Source organism: Centruroides vittatus, unplaced genomic scaffold, assembly GCF_030686945.1.
Source record: "Centruroides vittatus isolate TY-2023 unplaced genomic scaffold, ASM3068694v2 contig_988, whole genome shotgun sequence".
Taxonomy (NCBI): domain Eukaryota; kingdom Metazoa; phylum Arthropoda; class Arachnida; order Scorpiones; family Buthidae; genus Centruroides; species Centruroides vittatus.
Window position 1 is genome coordinate 95836 of NW_027122657.1, and position 20324 is coordinate 116159.

Here is a 20324-nt window from a genome sequence, read left to right on the forward strand (position 1 = left end):
CGTGTCGCCAGAAACAGTTGGGGACTGGGATACGAGGCTGTCAATGCAATTTATGACTGTGTATTCGTTCCTATTATCTGCTATGCTTCGGCTGTCTGGGGCGAGGCGGCCTTTCATTCACACAACCACCGCCGACTCAGATCAGCTCAGCGCCTTGCGCTCTTGCGCTTGACACGGTGTTACCGTACAGTCTCCAATGTCGCCTTACCTATTCTTGCCGGAAAGCCACCTATCCTTCAACAAATCCAATACTGCACGGGAAGGTTTCTTCTCTCCCGTGGTAAGTGCATTAACATTTCAGATACCACATTTGATGCGTCCTGCTATGAGACAAACAGTTCTTTTGCGGACTTGCCCCATCCTGCTCTCAGAAGAGGCCTTGGATCCCGGGACTGTTCGACTACAATTGAAGTCTATACTGACGGGTCTAAGACCAATCAGGGTACCGCTTGTGCATTTGTGGTTTATGTATGTAACAATGAAATTCACCATGACACCTTCCTCTTACACCCAGAGTGCTCAGTGTTCCAAGCCGAAGTGTTTGCTGTTTACAAAGCCATCGAATTCTGTAACACAAAGTTTAATAATTGTAATATCTCTATTCTTTCGGATAGCAAGGCTACTGTCCAAGTTCTAACTAATAAGGATACCACTCATCCCATTGCAAGAGAGACTTTGTCTTCTGCCAACCAGTCTAGTAACAAATTTTACATCAAATGGATCAAAGGGCACTGTGGCACTCCGGGCAACGAACGTGCAGACATGCTTGCTCGTACAACAACCATGCTCACGGACATCATTCCGGCATACAATCAACTCCCGGTTTCAAGACTAAAAGAACTCCTGTGGCATCAGACTGTTGCCAGATGGCAAGAAGAATGGGAGCGAACTCCGGAATCGCACATCACTCGACAATTTTTCCCAGACGTCGAAAGACGGCTCAAGTGGAAGTGGCTTCACCCTGAACACCGCAGTTCTCAACTGCTTACAGAGCACGGAAAATTTAACGTCTACCTGTATAGGTTTCGGCATAGTGACACTGACTGTTGTCCTATCTGTGGGGTGCGTGACGGGGTTAAACATTATCTGTTATCGTGCCCGATATTGGAAGATATAAGACGCGAACTCAAGATCTACATAGAAGACAACCTGAGTTGGCCATGTAAGCCAGAACATCTTGTGTCAAGCAAAAAGTACTTTTTTCTTTTTCAAAGAATGGTTAAACTTTACTTCATCAGAACATTAATACACTAATTATTGTTTTACTGTTTTAGCTTTATTGTATCGCCAAAGACCTTTCATGATCTTCTACTAGCCTACTATGTTCTTTTGTGTTGGTTGCTGCACAAATCTGCGCTGTGCCCTCATTCTGGCCTACGTTCTACGGGCGATTCCATCTGTTTTATCTGAGCTCAGGAGCTCCTATATACTTACTGTGAGTAAGTTGCTGCATAAGATCTGTTCAGTGTTTGTCACCTGGTCCTCTGTTTATACGCGGATTCTGTTTAGGCTGTTTTACGGTCATTATAATTGTCAAAAACATTGACTCATTTACTGATATGTTTTTTAGTTAATGTATAATTTCGCGTTTTTGTTTTTTTTTGTTTTTTTATTTTTATTTTTATTTCATTATCATTTACATTGTCAGTTCTATTGCTCAGAATGTAACACTACTGTATTCCATGTCTTTCTACCCCGACTGTGCCTAGCGGTGTCGGGAGAAATAAAGTTTATTTTGTCTGTCTGTCTGTCTGAATTATTTCAGTCATTAAAAGATAAATATTGGGCCCAAGATATTCATTATATTGAGCAAAAGCGTAGTTTTTTTTAAACTTCTTTAGCATCCCCATGGACACCTCGATATTATCTATTATCAAATCTAAATTATAATATTAAATCTCTAATAATACAATTACGACTTAATGAATATACTATTGTATTAAATGGGCGTAGAATGAACATATCGGCTCATTCCAATTGTCCACTATGCAATAGATTCTGTTAAAGCGTCAAGAACCACTTATTTGAATCTTGTGAACTTTCCGAGCATTTAAAGGACACTGTTTTGACAACCGATTTTGATATGTTTTGTCTATACGATGATAATCTAAGTTCCAATACGTTATATAAAGTTTATAAATTTTTCTGTTATTCACTAAATATGTTAACATAATACTAATTAAGTTATATCAATTATTATTTTTGTAATTATTTATGACAATGTCTGTAATTATTAATGTCTTTATGACTTTGTAACCCCCTTTGCGAAGGCGAAAGCCATGGCAAATAAATGTTGATTGATTGATTGATTATTTGACATACAATGTTTACTTTTATATCATGCATTTGTGAAGTATAAGTAGTGAGATGTGGGTCGCTGTAAATCTCGCACCTTGATCCTTAATGGCTTCTATCGAAGAACACTTCAGTTACTCCTTTGTATGGTAGTAGATTTTTCTGTCATGTTCACAGCAGCACAGATTACTGTTTTTACTGAAATTTATGAAAAATAATTTCCGAATTTTCAATTTAAAATGGAAATGTCTAAAATATTAAAGAAAGGAATTCTAGTGCATCCTCTTTTGAATGATCCAGCATTTCACAATTGTATTTTATAATTTATTTAACTGTTATAAATTACAGTTTTATTAAATAACTAGCAGGTAGGCCCGGCGTTGCTCGGGCAAAAGTAACAATAGCGAAGATTGAGATTATTACGTTATAGTCACAAAAGAAAAAGAGTAATTTCATCAACAAACTAAGTATTTCTAAAGAAAGGTCGAATTTGAAAATCGAATGTTCTGATATTGTTCGATTTTCACGACGTGTTCTGATTTTATCGTTCGATTTTCACGACGTGTTCTGATTTTATCGTTCGATTTTCATCGAATGTTCTAAAGAAAAAGCGAACTAAACTGTTTAAATTTGAAAACCGAATGTGTTCTAACATATTACTCTTTCTCTTTTTACTTTTTTTTTCCAGAGCCCATAAATCTTGCACGTCGCTTTCTCTTGTTCTCCGTTGTTACTTAACACTTCGGAACTTATATGTAATACCCTAACTGTGCACCAAATTTCAACTTTCAACTCCTAACCGTTTTAGCGAATATTAAGATTATTACGTTATAGTCAACCTTGCCCGTTTTCACAGAATGCAAGAATTGAGTCCTCCCTGTTTCCAGACTAATTACAGAATTTTTAGATAGGTCTAAAAATATGTTCGATTTCGAAAAAAAACTGCATCTGCGTCTTGCACTTCGCTTTCTCTTAACACTTCCATTATTACGTAACACTTCCATTGTTGACTCTTCCATTCTTAACGCTTCCATTCTTGACACTTACATTGTTACTTAACATTTCCATTGTTGATAGAAGTGTTAAGACTTAATCTCGTCCCTCCCCCCGTGGGGAAGAATTTCAAAAAACCCCTTCTTAGTGTGGGTTCTCGTGACGTACCCTAACTGTGTACCAAATTTCAACTTTCAACTCCTAACCGTTTGGGCTCTGCACTGATTATTATTATTATCATCAACTCGTCTCGATTATATATATAGGTTAAAAAATTGAAAAGTGAAAAATGAATTTTTTAAGTGAATAATGTTACATCTCAATGATATAAGCTATTACATAATTGTATTGTAGATTTGATAAGATGTGATGTAAGAGCGGTGTACAGTCATGTTACAACTTATATCAGGGGAACCTAAAATTTTCAAGAGGAGAGTCACATTACAGTACTAATTTTGACAACAGCGGAAGGCCAGGGCAATTTAATACCACTTACATATATGTAAATTTTAAAAAATAATAATCTTAGAACTTTATTAAAAATTAAGAAAATAACATTGCAAATATCATTTATTTTGGAATGTACAAGTAAGGAAACTTTGTTTTTGTCTGTAATAAGTAATAAACGCGACAAAAACGAAGCAGAATAAAATGCATGTAATACTAACAATAATCAACTGAAATTACAAAATGTAAACTTATTAGTTAAAAGCTGTGAGAATTAAGACTATAAACAGAACTAATACACAGTAAATAACTGCTTAAAAAGAGACGCAAAATGTACTTCGCAGAAAGTAAACGTAAAACTATAATACTTTTTCTTATTAAAATATATTTGTGGCTCACCAGTGGCCAAGCGGTTCCGTTCCCTGAACACTGGGAATTCGGTCGTAGATTCGCTCTTCGCCTGGACGGGATGGCAACGTGGAGTTTTCCAGGTTGTCTCCACCTGAATAGAGGCCAGTTACCCTTTAAAAGACCTCCTAGAAAGCACCTAAGTGTAGTCCCCAGGCAGATCACTTAAGTGTTGTGTTGCCATAACTTAATAAAAAAAATCAAAATATATTTGTCAATTGTAAATGTGATCCATGAAGTAGTTTAGAGTTGGCAATTTTTGATATATTAGGTTTAATATTGGTCACTTCTAAACAGAGCAAATGTTGGTCTGTCATACCAGCAATTAGGTAGCCATCCAAGTTTTGAGTTTTTCTAGAAAATGGGACCTTTGTTTTTAGCAAATATGGCCCTATTGTTTAGTCTCTCTGAATTCAGTTCGAATCGTTTAACGAAATAAGAAAATATATTTTAAATTGCGATTTGTTTAATTGTCTATGAGCAACGCGGGCAGCAGTTTTGGGGATCTCGGGCTTATATCACTCGTGTGACGCCATTCACTTGAAAAAGTAAATTTTTCAGTTTGCGATTTCTTAATTATTTAATAAAGCTATAACTTATTACAGTTAAGTGAATTATAAAAGACAATTGTGAAATAGGAAATAGTTTAAAAGAAGATGTCCTAGACTTCCTTTCTTTAATATTTGAAAGACTTCCATTCAAACTGAAATTTCAGAAATTTAAAAGTTTTTAACGCATTTCTGTAAAAGATAAAAACGGATAATGATGAAGAATGAATGAGAAAAAAATATGTGCTGTACTTAGAATAGATCGCAGTGAGACACCCAGAGAAGAGGCAATAGACCCTATCACGCTCCAAAGAAAAAAGAAAGAAACACTAAATAGTTTTCCAAAAATCTTCTAATTAATATTTCTTTTTATTTATTTATATTGTGTCATATCTTCTATTTTTATACTACTTGCAAATAGGCGGTTATATAAAGTGGAAATTTTATTAAATTCTAATTAAAATTTTTTTATTCGTTTAACTCGGCTCCCCCAATATTCTTTAGTGCGTCACTGATAGATCGGAGAGAAGAATTTTATTTCTAAAGAAATTCTAGGGAATCACTGAGAATCTGACACAGTTGACACATATGATAATGGTAATAACAACTTTACCGCAATGTCACTTTAAAAAACATAGCGTTAGCCTGATGTATTCGAATTTTATGGTTTACTTCATTCCTGCAGCCACAGAGCAAAACTTCATATTCGTGCGAAATTCTATAAAAGCTTATAAAATTTTTGAAAATGGAAAGTAACCTATATCCTTTCTAGAATACATGTACAGAGCTTCGTACAAATCGGTTCAGCCTTGCTTAAACAAATGAACAGACTGACAGCAGGACTGACATGAACAGTGGCGTGCCATGACATTTGATGATAGGGAAGCTGTCTTTCTGTAACAAGCCTACTACCAGGGGCAATCAGTTAATTGCGCGTCAGTGATGGTCTAGGGCAGTGGTTCTTAACCTTTTTATACTCGCAGCCCACCAAATATTTCATAATTTTTTGTGACCCTCATTTTTTTAATAATAATTTATATTTGATAATTTATCTATAATAAATTGATTTTTTTATTATTGCTTTATTTTTTTATAAAATAAATGTAAATCATAACTTTATTATTTCATTTTCTATTTAAATAACATTCAAACTTCACAATTAAACATAAAAACTCATTTATTTTTAACAAAAAATAAAATAAACAATTAAAAATTCATAGAAAAAACAAAAAATATTCGAAAATAATTTAACGAGATTTCTTGTAATTTTGTAATTCCTTGAACATTCTTATTGAACATTCCTTGAATTCTATTCTTACGAACCCATATTTGATATAATCACGATCGTATTTTCTAATTTTAATGTTAATTAATTTTATACCTTTAGTTTAGGACTCGTCGTAGACTGCATATCGTATTAAAACACTACACATATGCCACCTTATAAAATGCAGCCGTGTTTATTCGGTACGAACGTTTTCGGTCGTGTTAAACGACCTTCTTCAGGAAAATATCCAAAAAAGAAAAAGAAAAAATCGAACACATCGAAAATTTGCAAAAGCGAATAAACTTTGGAACGTTTTTAAAAATATTCTAAAGAGAATTGCATGCGCCATCTCTACATCGATGCGTATTAAATAACACATTACATGAGAATAAGATAAAAATAAAAAATAAAAATAAAGATAAATAACGGAGAATGAAAAATAATATGCTCCTTGGAGACATTAAAAGTAAAGTACAAACATAAACTATGGTGCAAGCCGAACGGCGCACAAAACATCGGGAAGGAGAGGAGCTGTGCAGAGACAATAACTACGGTTTCTGTCCTTGCGTAGACGTCCGCATATCCGCTTTTCTGACGTTTACATGTCGCCTGAGCGCCAGGCTGCAGATATTTTACTAGCCTCTCTGAAGTTGATAGATTGTCCTTTCTGGCTTGCTTTGCAGATATGCCAAGCTTCTGTATACCGGAGGTGCTTTATGTTGCGAACTGCTTGTACTAATCTTGCTTGTGCCCATTCAGCTTGGACTTCTTGGGGATCTGCCAGGACGTAAGTCGCCAACGCTGTGCATGGTTGTTCGCTTCTTATATTTCTCTGATGTTCCGCCAGCCTTTCCTTGAGTGATCTTCCGGTGGCTCCGATGTAAAATAGCTTATTTTGCTTCCGTGTGTCCGTAATAGGGATCCTGTAAACCCCCGGAAGGGAGTTAGTGTCCATGGCGTCTTTATCCGCTCTTAGCAGCTGGTATATAGTGGGATTCCGTTTATATATTATTCTTTTGTTAGTGGCGGTTCCTATACGCCTATAGATGCTGCCCAGTTCCGCCCTGTATTCCATCAATGTAAACTCCTCTGTATTTAGGAGGTTTCGCTCCTTATTGCGTGTCGTACTCTTGCTAGTGAAAGCTTTAGGACTGATCCCGTTCTTCTGAGCTAGCTTAATGATGTAGTTCATCTCTTCGTTTTTGTCTTGGGTACTACTGCAGTGTGTGTGTGCTCGTGCAGCGAGCGCTCGGAATGCTGCGAGTTTGTACGCCGGCGGGTCGTGCAAGTTCCATGGGATAAAGATTGGGTTGTAAGTAGGCTTTCTGTATACCTTAGAACGGAAAGCTCCTTGGCTGTCGAGCTGTATGGATAAATCTAGAAAGTGTATATGCTTATCGTTTTCTTGCTCGAGTTCGATCTCGAGGCCGAATTTGTTATCGTTGATGTCCGTTATGAATTGGTGTAAGTTGGGTTTGACATTCCAGAAAACAACCACATCATCAACGTACCTTGCATATGTTAGGATTTGCGTTGCATATTTTGGCAGGAGTGCATTCTCCAAAGTTCTTAGGACCATCTAGCATAAAGTACCTGCCAGGGGGCTACCCATGGCTACACCCTTCTGTTGCGTGTAAGTGATGCCATTAAAGCTAAAGATGGATGAGAAAGTGGTTAGGTGCGCCATCTCTAGTATTTGTTTTCTCTTCTTTTCTGGGGACTTGATCACGGTTAACAGGAAGTCCGTTAGATGACAGAAGCATGGTTCCAGCTTGACAGAGGGATACAGAGCCTTGAAGTCTAATACGGTCATATATATAATTTCTTGCGGGTTCATGTTAGCCATTTTTTGTAGAAGGTCTAGGGGTTGTTTTATGCTCTAAGGGCTCTGGGGTAAATATTTATTAACGAAGCCGTTAACCAACCTTTCCAACCAACTAACCAACCTAACCAACCTTAAGTAAGATTGTGGGTGCGCATCATTTATCTACCACCGGCCTTAATGCCTTATCTGTTTTATGAGTTTTGGCGAACCCAAATAGTCTAGGTGTCGAGGGAGAGTGGACTACGACTTTAGTCAGACCCAGTTCTTTAGCCAGCGGTGTGATGGCAAATATTTTAATCCTTGCTTGTAGTTTCTCTATTGCACTTGGATGCGCTGTAATACACTGCGTGTCTTTTATGTATTTTAGCATGAGGTTGTCATAAGTACTTCTGTTCATGACCACTAAGTCCTTTGACTTGTCTGCCCTTGTGAGCACGATATTATTAGCTTTCAGCCATTTTTTAGTTTTCCTGATATAGTACCAGATGGGGTTGCTGTCTTTTTTACTATTTGCATGCTTGATTTTGAACGCGACTTCCCATCTAAACATTTCTTTCTTGATCTCGCTGAGTCCCTCTATTGCCTGCTCGATTTCCGGCATGATTGTTCCGAGTGTGAGTTTAGGTTCCATGCTTCTGTCATCTAAGGGACTTCCTGTTAACCGTGATCAAGTCCCCAGAAAAGAAGAGAAAACAAATACTAGAGATGGCGCACCTAACCACTTTCTCATCCATCTTTAGCTTTAATGGCATCACTTACACGCAACAGAAGGGTGTAGCCATGGGTAGCCCCCTGGCAGGTACTTTATGCTAGATGGTCCTAAGAACTTTGGAGAATGCACTCCTGCCAAAATATGCAACGCAAATCCTAACATATGCAAGGTACGTTGATGATGTGGTTGTTTTCTGGAATGTCAAACCCAACTTACACCAATTCATAACGGACATCAACGATAACAAATTCGGCCTCGAGATCGAACTCGAGCAAGAAAACGATAAGCATATACACTTTCTAGATTTATCCATACAGCTCGACAGCCAAGGAGCTTTCCGTTCTAAGGTATACAGAAAGCCTACTTACAACCCAATCTTTATCCCATGGAACTTGCACGACCCGCCGGCGTACAAACTCGCAGCATTCCGAGCGCTCGCTGCACGAGCACACACACACTGCAGTAGTACCCAAGACAAAAACGAAGAGATGAACTACATCATTAAGCTAGCTCAGAAGAACGGGATCAGTCCTAAAGCTTTCACTAGCAAGAGTACGACACGCAATAAGGAGCGAAACCTCCTAAATACAGAGGAGTTTACATTGATGGAATACAGGGCGGAACTGGGCAGCATCTATAGGCGTATAGGAACCGCCACTAACAAAAGAATAATATATAAACGGAATCCCACTATATACCAGCTGCTAAGAGCGGATAAAGACGCCATGGACACTAACTCCCTTCCGGGGGTTTACAGGATCCCTATTACGGACACACGGAAGCAAAATAAGCTATTTTACATCGGAGCCACCGGAAGATCACTCAAGGAAAGGCTGGCGGAACATCAGAGAAATATAAGAAGCGAACAACCATGCACAGCGTTGGCGACTTACGTCCTGGCAGATCCCCAAGAAGTCCAAGCTGAATGGGCACAAGCAAGATTAGTACAAGCAGTTCGCAACATAAAGCACCTCCGGTATACAGAAGCTTGGCATATCTGCAAAGCAAGCCAGAAAGGACAATCTATCAACTTCAGAGAGGCTAGTAAAATATCTGCAGCCTGGCGCTCAGGCGACATGTAAACGTCAGAAAAGCGGATATGCGGACGTCTACGCAAGGACAGAAACCGTAGTTATTGTCTCTGCACAGCTCCTCTCCTTCCCGATGTTTTGTGCGCCGTTCGGCTTGCACCATAGTTTATGTTTGTACTTTACTTTTAATGTCTCCAAGGAGCATATTATTTTTCATTCTCCGTTATTTATCTTTATTTTTATTTTTTATTTTTATCTTATTCTCATGTAATGTGTTATTTAATACGCATCGATGTAGAGATGGCGCATGCAATTCTCTTTAGAATATTTTTAAAAACGTTCCAAAGTTTATTCGCTTTTGCAAATTTTCGATGTGTTCGATTTTTTCTTTTTCTTTTTTGGATATTTTCCTGAAGAAGGTCGTTTAACACGACCGAAAACGTTCGTACCGAATAAACACGGCTGCATTTTATAAGGTGGCATATGTGTAGTGCTTTAGTTTAGGACTTGTGGTTTTTTTTCCGTTACGTTTTTCACTGTATCATCGTCGCAACTTTCACTAGTATTTTCTTCAGTATATTTTTTTTTTGAAGGTCCCGGTCCGTGATTACTTACATTAAAAAAATTTCTAATGTTCCTTTCTGTTTTTTGCTCATTTTTGTGGGTTAATTATAAATAATTAAAACTAAACACACAATATAAGAAAGAAATGCACTATTATTAGATCCAAAGCCCATGCTAAAACTAAACTAAAACACCCACAACTTGTCGTAAAGATTTTGCATAACTTTTGCAAAAATATTTAAATTTTCTAACCCTACTACTAAGCCTACTATTTTTGCATAATTATTTTTAAAATTCCAAGCATTAATAGTTTCTTAGAATTACTTTGGAATAAAAAAAGTAAATACTGCTGTGTAAGTAGCATATTTGCATTTATTTCTTCTGTACTAACAAAGTTGTATGTAGGAAGAAATAAAAAAACAAATAAAAAAAACTAAATAGGAAAACTTTATCTTTCTTATTTCACTTTTCAATACGATATTCGGTTATACATCAATTTTCATTTTATTATATTCCGAAGGAAATTTCGATTAATTTGGCGGCCCCCGGCAAACTTCTTATGGACCCCTAGGGAGCCGCGGCCCCCTGTTAAGAATCACTGGTCTAGGGTCCATTCGTATTCATTTGTTCGATAAGCCAGTAAAAACTGTAGACTTCTCTAAAAGTATGTTTAATAACACAATTATATTCTGAATCGCTAGTTACGATATAAGGGCTAAAATTAAAGATAAATTATAAAAAACTTACTCGGTGAAATAAAATTGCGATGGATATACATACCTGGTACAATATATTGTTCGATTGTATTAATATGCTGTTAAAAAAAAACTATAATTAAAATATAGCTTTGTAAAGAAACGTACATAAAAATAAAATAGAATATTCTTTACTTTTTAAATTTTAAAACAATCCACCAATCTTATCAATCCGCTCGATAAGAGTAGCTAATAGATGGAATCGGAGACGGTCCAGGTAGGTATGTAGTGTGTGCGTGCTAAATCCCGAAGGTGCCAATACCGGTCAATGTCAAATGCCTCTTTTGTCGCATCACTAGTATATCTCAAAGGACGCCACAGGGCTGTTGTAGATTTTAAACGTTTCTCACCATAGCTGTAAAAACCTAAATATGTTAAACTTAATAGTTATTTGTTTTCTAACTAATCCGTTTTAATACCAGATGTACACGAAAATCAGTTCCCCACTGTACTGAGCTAGTGATTGGTTGGTTTAAGCTTTTGTTTAAGTAAAATTCTGACTCAGCAGAGTTTCATTTATGTCCCCATTCCCTAATCTCTTAATTATTTAACTACTTCTTAAGTAGAAATAAGTCGAAACTAGTTACTTTGTAATTGGATATCTGTAGTCTTGGGAAAGAAGTGGAAAGAAATTTTTGTGACAACCGATACATAAATCGTAAATTTAAGGAAAATAAATTCTAGAGCTTTTTTGTACCTTGTGCATTTCATTCATTAAATTTGGTTGTAAATGATGATGCCAAAGTAACAGTTAATTTTTTTAACATTGTGCAAGAATTGTACACGTTTTATCTGCATCTGCTTACAGATAGGACATACTAAATTGTAATATCACCTGTTTAACATTGAAATCCGTAAGTAATATAAGATAGGAGAGCGGAATAAACGCAGAATAAATATATCAAATATTTTAATAGATTTTTTAAAACTCCTGTCAACTATACAGAACTATCATAAAAACATGCCAGTAAACTCCCATCGGTTGGGTTAAGTTATAAATCTAGTCTAGGGCGGGCAACCTTTTTTATAACATGGGCCAGAATAAATTTTACGTTATTTCCGCGGGCCGTAGTAGTTAATTGACGCCTTCTTGTGACTCGTAATTTTTTTAGTCTGCAAATATGAAATAAATAAATAAAAAGTTAATTACTACATTTATTTCTCTTATCGTTTTCGAAAATTACAAAGAATTGGAGAAATAACTATTAATTAGTTATTTTTCCAATTTAATAATCTATTAAAGATCTCGCGGGCCTGATAGAAACTTTTCGCAAGCCGTAGCTGGCCCGCGGGTCGGGGGTTGCCCGCCGTTGATCTAGTCTGCTCGTGATTCACATAATCGGGTGAGGGTGGCCTAATATCTAGCAGGCGGCTAACAGCCCACAACCGCTCCGGGATATAAAGTTGGACGCTTTACGCGTGTGTTGCTTCTACCAGCTAAACCGGATGAGGTTGGTGCACTGTAAACCGCATGTGCTAATGCCTATATAATCTGGCTGATTGGAAACTGACCCGGTTTCGACATTCTTTCCGCCACTGAATTATTCGAATATACAATAGCAATCTTATCGTTTTTTTTTCACATGTAGTATAGAAATTTGTAAAAGATACATAATGCAATTATAATAAAATATTAATTTTAATTAATTCAAAGTACGTTAAAATATGAAAATTTATATTTTATAAAATACAAGGGAAGGTCATTGGAAGGTGGAAGCGGCGCTTCCATCGCTTCCAATGATGGCACGCCACTGGACATGAATTCAGTTTTACAGAAGAAACACTCTACGTATTCCATTTGTTCAAAACACAAAAGAATAAGAAAGTCCTCTAAGAGGCAAAAGGGGATATAATTCGTAAAAACTGGTGAAACTAGATTGAAAAGTGAGTTCAGCAAAAACATCTAAATAAAGAGAGCTTGTAAAACTTGTGCCATAAGAATATTGGAACTGGATTAGACAATAAGACACAAAATATGAACACTGTGCACATTAAACAAATAATGTAATTATTTTTAAATATTAAATTGCATTATTATAATTAAAAATTGTATTAAACATATATTTAATTGCTCATTCTCTTAAATTTTTTTAAGCAATTTGTGTTGCTATTTACTATTGTAGAAAATCTAGGCGACAAAATGCTGATCTATAAGTCAAAAACGATCCAATATATTTATACAAAATTTAACAAATCTATAGCACTCATAAATTTTATCCAAATTGGTCCCTCGGTCGTGGAGATATTAAGAGTCAAATTTGGAATTTTAACACGTTGGCATAGATTTACTGTAGATGAATTTATAATACAATTTATAATAAAAATATAAGTATTATGTGAATTTAATAATATTTATTTTTGTCTTCTATATTTCGTGCTTTTTTAGCGTTATTCAAATGTTACTTTGTTCATATGAACAGAATTGGCGTTTTAAACGCTTTCGTTTAACTTGCTTTATATTAACTCCTCAAATCAATCCAAATTTCATCCGCTACTAATTAAGATAGATAAATGAAACCTATTACAATTGAATTTAACGGTTTTAGAAGTGGCCAAACAAGTCTCCTGAAAGATCTACATAACCAAATGTGGAATTTAATTACACCGTAAGATACGGGTGTGTAAATGTACTTTAATGGTTTGTATCAATTGGCGATAGTATACCCCACTCATTTACATTCCAATATCAAAAAACGATCAATTGAAGCGTTTTCAAAAATTATTTTCTTATGTATTAAAGTTATTTACATTTTTTTCGACATTTTTTCTTGCTTTCTTCACTTTCTTTTTTACTTTTCGTGTACGTTCTCGTTTTTTATTCTTTTTCTTTAAACGCTGCTTTTTAACTAAAAGCAGTATACTAGGTTTTTTGTGTTTTTGACTTTGAAAACAACTTATAGCACCAACAATAAATAATACAAAGGGTAGAGGTGTCAGATAATTCCAGGTATTATACATTTTCCATAGTTTCTTACGTACGCAAGATCCATTTCTGAAATAAAATACATAAACAATAAATACTAATTAAATTTTGAATAAACTTCAATTAGTAGTACATTAGGTCATATCTAAATAGAGAGTAGCAAGAAATTTTTAAATTTTAAGAAACAGCCAGCTTTTCTGTTTAAATGTTTGTAAATATCTAGTCATTCTAATAACATTACATATTTACAAAGAGGAGATTCCCAAATAATAAAGACTATAACTTACTACTGAATAAAATATACGTTTAAACAATATACCTTGTGCATATTCCATATTTATTATCGCAAGAAGTTCCGGGCATTTTCACGTAGAATTCGTCTTTGGACGGAAAAAAATGCAAGTCTTTTGCAGTTTGGCACGTACTCGTTTCATTCCTACAGCAAATGTGACATTCGGAATGACGGTTTTTACATTGGCAAAGTTTCATATTGTGATCGCGACAGACGTTGCTGTTGCATAGTCCTTTATTACAGGTTCCAGAATTTTGTCTGCAAGGCGTACCATCCGGTTGTTTCACTGCAGAACAAAATGCAGAAACTCCATCGCAAATTGTGGTAACGTTAAAGCATTCCATATTACTGAAACACGTCCGTTTTTTGTCAAATTCAATAATATTACAATTATCGTCGCAACATTGTCCTTTACTAGGAGAACAAGTCACCCCTTTTTTCACTGTACAGCGTGATGAATATTCACTAAGAGTACAACATTTTTCAACAGCTGTACAGTTTTCTAATGAAGAATCGCAGTCGCACGATTCTCCTTCTTCTACGACTCCGTTTCCACATGTTGATAATTCTCTTCTCATTAGACAATTCTTTATTCCTAATTAGAAAAATAAAAGCATGAATTCCGGTTATCAAATTAAATTTGTATGTTGATTAGATAAGGAGAGAATTAGAGAATTGTGTCGAGTAACATAGCAAGCCCTAAAATAGCCAAATTGAAATTTTTAATAGGTTGTGCACTGCGAAACGATGCAGCGAAATGCATATTTCAGCTACTATTTAAAAATCCGACTGCTTATCCTGAAAAATTTTCCCAACTTATCAACTGCATGATAAAGCGTTGCATGTGGATAAGCAGGCGTTCGCTCTCACCTATTCTGAGCTGTGTATGCAAAATTTATGAATGAGAAGGCATTATGAACCTTTAAATTAAATCATAAAAATTCGAAAATGCGGAGTCAAAAAATGAATATTTGTCACACAGTGGATAAATTAAACTAGCTGTAAATCCCCCGAGTGGGATGAGTGCAAAAATGTTGCAATCACCATGGTGCGAGTTTTGCCGTATGGAGCATGCAAAGACGAATGACATAAAGAATCACAGTATTTAAAAATATATTCTAAAGCAGTGTTTCCCAACGTGGGGCCCACGCCCCACAAGGGGGCAATTTGATTGTTAAGGGGGGCAATTCAAAACTCATCCAGAGTTTAAGTTAACCGTATAGCCGCTGTATGCCATATTTATTGTAAATATTGATTTAAGTTAGTTTTAATTTTCTTTGTTTCCCTTTCCTTCTAGAACTTTCCTTTATAACCCTTTTCCCTTGGGGTGGGAAATTAACAATTCTGGGAACCACTGAGAACAAAGAGATGAATGAGGCCCTGAGGCCGGTGAAAGAGGAGAAAGAACATTCTTTGCCCAGATCTTGAGGTGGGCAGACGTGAGTTGTGGTGTTCCAGGTTGCGTTTGGCAATGACTGGAAAGTGCAAGAGACTTTGATGAAAGGATTGGGTTTTATCGTGGTTACAATAAAACAGTGTGACAATTAAGTGCAAGAAAAAACTTCAACAAACACGGCAACAAGAGACCTTCCAAAAGAGTTCAACATATATGTTGGGGGGCATAAGAATTTTAGAAAGGCTTAGGTGGGGCATAGCACAAAAAAGGTTGGGAAACACTGTTCTAAAGCAAAGAATCTGAAAATGACCTCGACGATATTGATTTACATTACGTCCGATGATCCCTACTCTCATCGAATGTCATGGTCTCATGATAAATTTCTAGCCATAAGATGTAAGGAATTACAGCCGTCGACAAAAAATAGTGCACATAATGCAGTTCTGAATCGCTTTAATGCCTTCAGAACATTCATCATAGAGTAGGCTGCTCTCAATGAAAATTGTAAAGAAAGACCAACTGTCCATGTGCAAGTTCCTGAGTTCAGAAAATGAAAACTTTTGCACATCTCTAAAGTCAGATGAGGAAAGTATTCTAAATAAAGCACAACTTTTCACTCGACAATCTGTACTTCCATTAAAGATATTATCATATTTGGCTAGTGAGATCTATTACGTCCCAAGCAACCTTTATCCATTCTGCTGTCCTTTATTCTTCTTTATTCTTTTTCCCTATTTTTCTTCCGTCTCCTTCTTCTGCCAACTAAACACTTTGTGTACGGTCGTTGTCTTTCGTTAAATAAATAAATAAATGCCGCAAAACATGCCGCTTATGAAATGATGTGTCATGAATAAGAACATTGATTACGAGAGAAATATGTACTTTAAAGACAGAACCTTGCTTTGAAACCAAAATATATAAAACTTTTAAAGCGTTGCCTGCCGCATGTATTCGTACACTGCATTTTTGTTCCATTACATCGAGTGCTTTATCATCGTATTCTAAACTATTTCACGGTGAAAACGACTCAACTTTTGCAGCAATATTATTCATACACCTTCAACTGAAATCAGTCATTGTTTCAACTGTTCCACTGAAATTTTGTGATTTGCCAGTTTTTCGCGTTTTTCTGAAAATTGCTACTTTAGCGCTTGCAACGTTATTTGACGCTAGCCTTCAATTGTTTAATTTCTCAAATAATAATAATTTAAAATAAATTTCAAAATTTACTTGAAGTTTTAAAGAAGTTCTTTATCGTATTTTTGCAACAAGAAGAAAACTGCCAATTATTTTGAAACACACCATAAGATATATTCGGGTGCATGATGTAATTGCCTTGTTTCGGATCGATATCTCCGGGACTACAAAATCGATTATTTTCGGGATCGTGGTGACAACCGAATGCGTGTCCCAATTGATGAACTAAATTTAACGGTATTCTAAATCTCGGAACGATTTCATTATTTTCTAAACTGCTAATAAAACCGACGTTATCCCTACTTTCCGATGCTTTGGAATCATGACAGATTCCTCCAATCTTGTTGACTTTGGAAACTGCGCATTGCGAGTCACTCCAGAAATCTCTGTGAATGAAGCAGATTAACATACAATACGAGTGACGATACTTGGATAAGTTTTGTAGAAATATTTTGTAGTCGTTGGTCTCTGTGCCTAAGAGTAGTTCGGAATCATTTTTACTTTCGAGTATAGTAATTTTGTCAACCGTGAATGCAACGTCATTTTTCAGACCGTCTCCATCGAAATCAGTATTTCGGAATATGGAATCGGCAATCTTGATAAATAAAAGCATTTGGGAGATGATTTTACCACGATTGAACTGCATGTGTTTTGTATATGTGTAATCAGATACAAGTTCCAAGGAGCATATCTTTGTTTGCCTGTAAATTATAAAAAACAAAACATTATTTTAATTAAATTTTGATACTTCCATTAATTATCTTACTTATTAACGAAGTTTTAGTAATATTAATTCACTAAATAAAATATATATTTTTATATATCTTCTCCATCTAAATACAGGTGTTTCCTTCAAGTAATAAATCTTATTTATTTATTTTTATTTTTTAATTTGACTATAACATGTAAAACACAATTTAAATTTATGATTGTGTCGAACTTGTATACTGCATCTTGTTCCATCATATCGAGAATTCACAGTGGAAATGCAAATTTCTGCTGTGAATGATTAAATTTTTAGATATGCCTCACTTTGTAAGCTATAACTTATTATCCGACGCTACGTAACTAATATTTAGAGCTTCGTGCTTTTATCTGTTTGGTAATTTTGGTAGAGAAATAAGAGTTCTTATGTATTACTGAAGTTACAATTAGTTCATGTTTGGTTTAGTTATTCTAAAAAATTTTTGCCTGAAAATGTCTTATTTCAGAAGAAAATAGCAAAAGAAATTGATATTGAATATAGTACAGTACATAGATAATACTGTATATACAACACGTAAATTCAGTATTATCGCTCAAATGGCTATTTATAAGTAGAAAAAAGAAAACTGATGTAACAAAATATTTAATATTAAAAAACCTATCAAGATGAAGTTAATATCAGCAATATCTTTGCAAATTACTTTCGCAAAATGGATGAGTTTTAAAACTCTTCAGCTGACTTCAACATTATTTCAAGAAGGTTCTAATAGCCGTTCTTATAATTTTTTGTTCTTGTGGAATGTACTCCACAAGAAATATGTGTTACAGTTATAAATTTTAAGATTAGTACGATCGATGTAGATTATATTAACATCGAAATATTAAAACAAATAGCCGACATAATTGCAATGCCTTTCTAATATTTAATAAATAATTCACGCAACGCTGGAATGTTTTCGAATGAATTAAATCATAATCTTGTTTTACCAATCTACATGAGTATAGAATCAATATCAAAAATTGAAAATTACTGACCTCGTTTATTATTATTCCAGTTTTAGCAAAAACTACTAAAAAAAATTTTATACGAGTTTCAGCGATTATGTTAAGAATAAAAAAACGTAATTAGTAATAATCAATATTAGTTATATAAAGAATTTCTCCACCATTGACGCATTGTTAAACCTGTGTATTAACATCGATAAGTCTAAATTTCTGTGTTTTGCAAACCATAATAAGCATTAATCGACGATTAATTGCAAATTAAAATAAATAATAAGAAAATTAGTTACATTAATAACGTATAGTACTTAGGTATTAAAATAGACGACAAATTTCGATGGAATAAGCACATAAACTATCTTACTTCAGTACTGGATAAATACACAGGAATAATGAAAAGGATACAGCCATTTTCAAACTTTAATTTGATAAAACGTCTAAACTTGTATCGAAAAAAAACTTATTTGGGTTCCTGTTCATATCTCTATTTAAATAAACTGCAAGTACAACAAAACCGTTTTATCAAATCGATTCATAATTTGAACTATAACGATTCTGTTTCTTCTTATTATTTTCAAAATAAAATGGATAACATAGCAACCTTATATTAGTAACAACTACTGTTGAATGACTTTAAGGTGCTTAGGCGATAAAAAACAAGCTGTTTTCTCTTCGATTTCGTCAGTAAACATCGTAGATCAATAAAATACAGTTGCAGAATAAAAAATAATTATTTGTTACCAGAAATCAAAGTAGCAGTGTGCCAAAGGCCCACTGCTACTTTGACTTTATTCAAGAACGTCTTTATTCGAATTGCTGAAGTTTGCGATAATGAAAAATGTTAAATACTTACAAGTTATTCAAAAAAAGCTTAAATAAATTTTTTGGTTTATTTATGTTTTTCGTTTATTATCAAAATTTTTGGGGTTCTTTCTTTTGTTTTGTTTCGTACTAAACACTTTGAATTTATGTTATTAATTAAATCTTTCAAACAAAATTGTATACTAACCTTATCCGTAAGTTATTGATGACTAAAAAATTATAGCTCGGCATTTTGAAATCAAAACGATAATTTTCGAAAGGTTTCATTTTAAGGAGGCTTTCATCTCTCATTGTCTTGCATGTCGCTGTTCCATCTGGATAAAACGGTTTCAATATGACATCTTTGATCTCATATATAATTCCACTTTTATCATTCGTGTCATGGGAATATTCGCTTCTTGGCTCTATGTAAAATATTCTTTTATCATGCTTCAAAATTCCTATAAACATATTTTCGAAATAATAACCAATAACTAATTCTCCACTCGGTTCACCTAAGCTTCCCACGTATATATACGATTCAGGTATATTAGAAAGAGTCAATATTTCAACTTTCTCTTCTCCGTAGATAAGTATTTTAGCTGATTCGAACAAATTCGACTTTTCTTTTTGTAGGCCTAATTTATAGCTATTTCTTTCTATCACTAGATGCATACCTTGAGATGTCAATTTGTATTCGACACTTTTTACGTTTCTTATCTGATAACTGCTTGATTCAATAATTCCTACGTCAGCAATATTTTCATAAATAAGAGATTTTAGAAGTAAAATCACTAAATATTGATGCATTACGAAAAGTTTTTAACGAACCGAACACAAATTCGAATTTTCTGTGCTTCGAATCGAATGTTTTCGAAGGAATATTTCGAATGCGCAAGAGAAAGTTTGAAAAATTTCGATCGATTCACAAATTCTTTACCGGAAAATTATTGCAAACCGTACCTTTCTGTGGTAAGGAAGTACAGTGTAGTAAATTGGATTATGGGGGATTAGGAAGACCGGTCGCGAATTAGCAGAAAGGATTCGACAACCGGATGGCCGAGCAGTCAACCGTTCTGGGGGTTCCGGGATTGAATCCTAACGGGTCGAAAAATTTCCAGGAATTTTTCGGGAGTGGTCTGTCCGGATATGTCGGGTCCTGT

The 20324-nt window shown here is 34.9% G+C and overlaps 3 protein-coding genes across 3 annotated transcripts; 1 reads left to right on the forward strand and 2 right to left on the reverse strand.

The window, feature by feature from the left end:
- Positions 1 to 6556: 6556 nt before the first annotated feature.
- LOC136986034 (uncharacterized) lies at positions 6557 to 7537 on the reverse strand. Its single transcript, XM_067283482.1, has one exon. It carries the CDS (start codon positions 7535 to 7537, stop codon positions 6557 to 6559), a length of 981 nt encoding a protein of 326 aa, XP_067139583.1.
- Positions 7538 to 8596: 1059 nt separating this feature from the next.
- Positions 8597 to 9577, forward strand: LOC136986035 (uncharacterized). The gene has a single exon (XM_067283483.1). The coding sequence runs from the start codon at positions 8597 to 8599 to the stop codon at positions 9575 to 9577; it is 981 nt and encodes a 326-aa protein (XP_067139584.1).
- A 3980-nt stretch (positions 9578 to 13557) lies between these two features.
- LOC136986029 (disintegrin and metalloproteinase domain-containing protein 10-like) lies at positions 13558 to 20090 on the reverse strand. Its single transcript, XM_067283477.1, has 4 exons — positions 19370 to 20090; positions 16687 to 17354; positions 14088 to 14655; positions 13558 to 13837 (listed from the first exon to the last, which is right to left on the reverse strand). The coding sequence occupies exons 1-4, from the start codon at positions 19969 to 19971 to the stop codon at positions 13573 to 13575; spliced, it is 2103 nt and encodes a 700-aa protein (XP_067139578.1). The 5' UTR covers positions 19972 to 20090; the 3' UTR covers positions 13558 to 13572.
- Positions 20091 to 20324: the final 234 nt, after the last annotated feature.